Source organism: Lactuca sativa, chromosome 7, assembly GCF_002870075.4.
Source record: "Lactuca sativa cultivar Salinas chromosome 7, Lsat_Salinas_v11, whole genome shotgun sequence".
NCBI lineage: Eukaryota > Viridiplantae > Streptophyta > Magnoliopsida > Asterales > Asteraceae > Lactuca > Lactuca sativa.
The window spans coordinates 28,578,670-28,581,475 of NC_056629.2; the positions used below are offsets into that span (position 1 = coordinate 28,578,670).

Here is a 2,806-nt window from a genome sequence, read left to right on the forward strand (position 1 = left end):
TACGGTTCAAAGTTATCCATTAATCCATGATGATTTTCAAATTTCGACGACCAAATGAAAATTTTCAGAACAAAGTTGATTACTTTATTTTTTAATTCGAAGTAAATTCATCCCTACAAAAATTGCATATGCTAATTTTGGCGTATATATTATATATCTATCTTCTTTGGACCCACTAACCTCTGTTTTTTATGCAAAAAAATTCTGAAGTAAATTCTGCAAGAGGTTACCTCTTCCCCCGGCGCCGCTGTCTCTTCTGTATAAATACCACCACCTCCACCACCATTTCCACCGTGCCCTTCGCTTCCCTCTCTTTACTTTTCTCTTTCACATACAACACCAAAAACACTCACTGAAACCAACATGGGTTTCAGGGTTTTGCTCTCGGTCATGGTTCTTAGCTCTTGTTTGATGATCAATGGTTTAGATCTTGACCATGTGAGCTGGACACAGGCTCCACACTACTCGCCGTCGTACCCCCCTACCGTAGCTCCTGCACCCCACCACCATCATCCCAAGCGTCCCGGCGGCCACCACCACAAACCTGCTGTTCCTCCTACGGCTCACACACCAACTGTAGCTCCAGTTCACCCACCAAGTGTCGCTCCGGTGCACCCACCCAGAGTGGCTCCTGTTCACCCACCGATCAAGGCGCCTGTGCATCCTCCAACCAAGGCCCCTGTACGTCCTCCGACCAAGGCGCCAGTGCATCCTCCGACAAAGGCACCTGTGTATCCACCGACCAAGGCACCTGTGCATCCACCAACCAAGGCGCCTGTTCATCCACCAAGTCACTCACCGGCTCCGTCACACGCACCTCTTCCGACACGGAGGCAGGTGGCGGTCCGTGGTATGGTTTACTGCAAAGCTTGCAAGTACAAGGGTATTGACACACTCGTTGGCGCTACTCCTCTACAGGGTATAAATTCTCACTCTTTTTTAACCAATATATTTGTATTTCTATATGTATTTTACGTTGAATTTAGTAAGTGCATTATATATAAATCTTCACAATCTTGTTCTTCTATCCAAGTACACAACTTATTAATGCACGAAACATGAATTACAGGGGCTGTGGTACTCTTAACATGCAACAACACTAAGTATCCACTGAGGGTCAAATCTACAACCGATAAGAACGGCTTCTTCTTCATCATGCCACCTAAGACGTTGACCACTTTTGGGGTGCACAAGTGTAAGGTCACTTTGCTATCGTCGCCAAAGGCTACATGTAACACGCCCACCAACTTGCACTATGGGATTAAGGGTGCCACTCTAGTCCCTACCCCAAAGCCAAAGATCGTACTTACGCCAGTGCTGCCCTTCGATGTGTTCACAGTGGGTCCATTCGCATTTGAAGCCTCAAAGAAGACACGATGCCCACTTTAGATTATAGAAGACTGGTTTAGTGAAGAAGGAGAAGTTGAGGGGTTTGAAGGCCTATTATGATTAGTTTAAGGTGCTAAGTGTTATTTAGAGTTGTCTGTTCTCCTGATGTGATGCTTAGTTGTTTGAGTTGTAGTTTGATGAAAAGATGAGGGATTTTGCCATGTAGTATTTGGTTAATAAATTTGAATGAATATGCTTCTTTCAATAATGGGCAGTTGGATTAAGAAAATTGGGGTTTATTTTAAGGGATAATGACTTAGGAGGGTAATTATAACGTTTCCTTTGTTCATTTTAGCTCCCTAACGTATTTTTTGTACGTATTACACCATTAAGGTTATTATAACCGTTTACAAATAGTCCTTTTAACAGGAAGAAGCCGGTAAAGGGATTATTTATAAACGGTTATAACAACCTTAATGGTGTAATATACACAAAAAATACGTTGGGGACCTAATATGGACAAACGGGAAACGTTATTACCCTCCTAAGTCATTATCCCATGAAACTATAAACCCCTATAATAAATTTTTACTTTTTAAATAAGAAACTTATAGGTCTTGAGGCTGGTAGTTTGGATGTTTTTAACCTCGGCCTTCTTTATAAATGGAAGTGGCAGTTTCTTAATGACAATGGCAGTTTCTTAATGACAAGGGAGCTCTTCGGGTTAAAATTGTCAAATTTTGTCATGGGGAAGGTGGTGGTTTTTCGGAAGATTCGAGAATAGAAATTGGAGGGGGTGTTTGGCAAAAGATTGTAGGATCCATTAATCACCTCCATGAGAATGGTTGTATTCCTTCTAATTACATGTTTAGAGTGGTGGAGGGTGAGACTCAAACGAGGTTCTAGAATGATGTTTGGTGCTTGGATATTCCTCTTAAAGAGCAGTTCGGGAGGCTCTTTGCTTTAGCCTTTAATCAAGATGCTCGAGTAAGTGAATAATGGGATCCGGAGGGATGTAATTTTCATTGGCGTTGGGGGATTAGAGGAGGGGCCAATGAAAATTACATCCCTCCGGATCCCATTATTCACTTACTCGAGCATCTTGATTAAAGGCTAAAGCAAAGAGCCTCCCGAACGGCTCCCTAAGAGGAATATTCAAGCACCAAACATCCTTCTACAAGATAATCAAATTGGGTCGATTCAGCCCTCCTCTAATCCCCCGACGCCAATGAAAATTACACCCCCCCCGGATCCCATTATTCACTTACTCGAGCATCTTGATTAAAGGCCAAAGCAAAGAGCCTCCCGAACCGCTCCTTAAGAGGAATATCCAAGCACCAAACATCCTTCTAGAACCTCGTTTGAGTCTCATCCCCCACCACTCTATACATGTAATTAGAAGGAATACAACCATTCTAGTGGAGGTGATTAATGGATCCTACAATCTTTTGCCAAACACCCCCTCCAATTCCTATTC

At 42.9% G+C, this 2,806-nt stretch overlaps 1 protein-coding gene across 1 annotated transcript; it reads left to right on the plus strand.

Moving 5' to 3' along the window:
- Window positions 1-266: 266 nt before the first annotated feature.
- Window positions 267-1,597, plus strand: LOC111892700 (non-classical arabinogalactan protein 31). Its single transcript, XM_023888756.2, has 2 exons — window positions 267-919; window positions 1,070-1,597. The coding sequence occupies exons 1-2, from the start codon at window positions 364-366 to the stop codon at window positions 1,387-1,389; spliced, it is 876 nt and encodes a 291-aa protein (XP_023744524.1). The 5' UTR covers window positions 267-363; the 3' UTR covers window positions 1,390-1,597.
- Window positions 1,598-2,806: the final 1,209 nt, after the last annotated feature.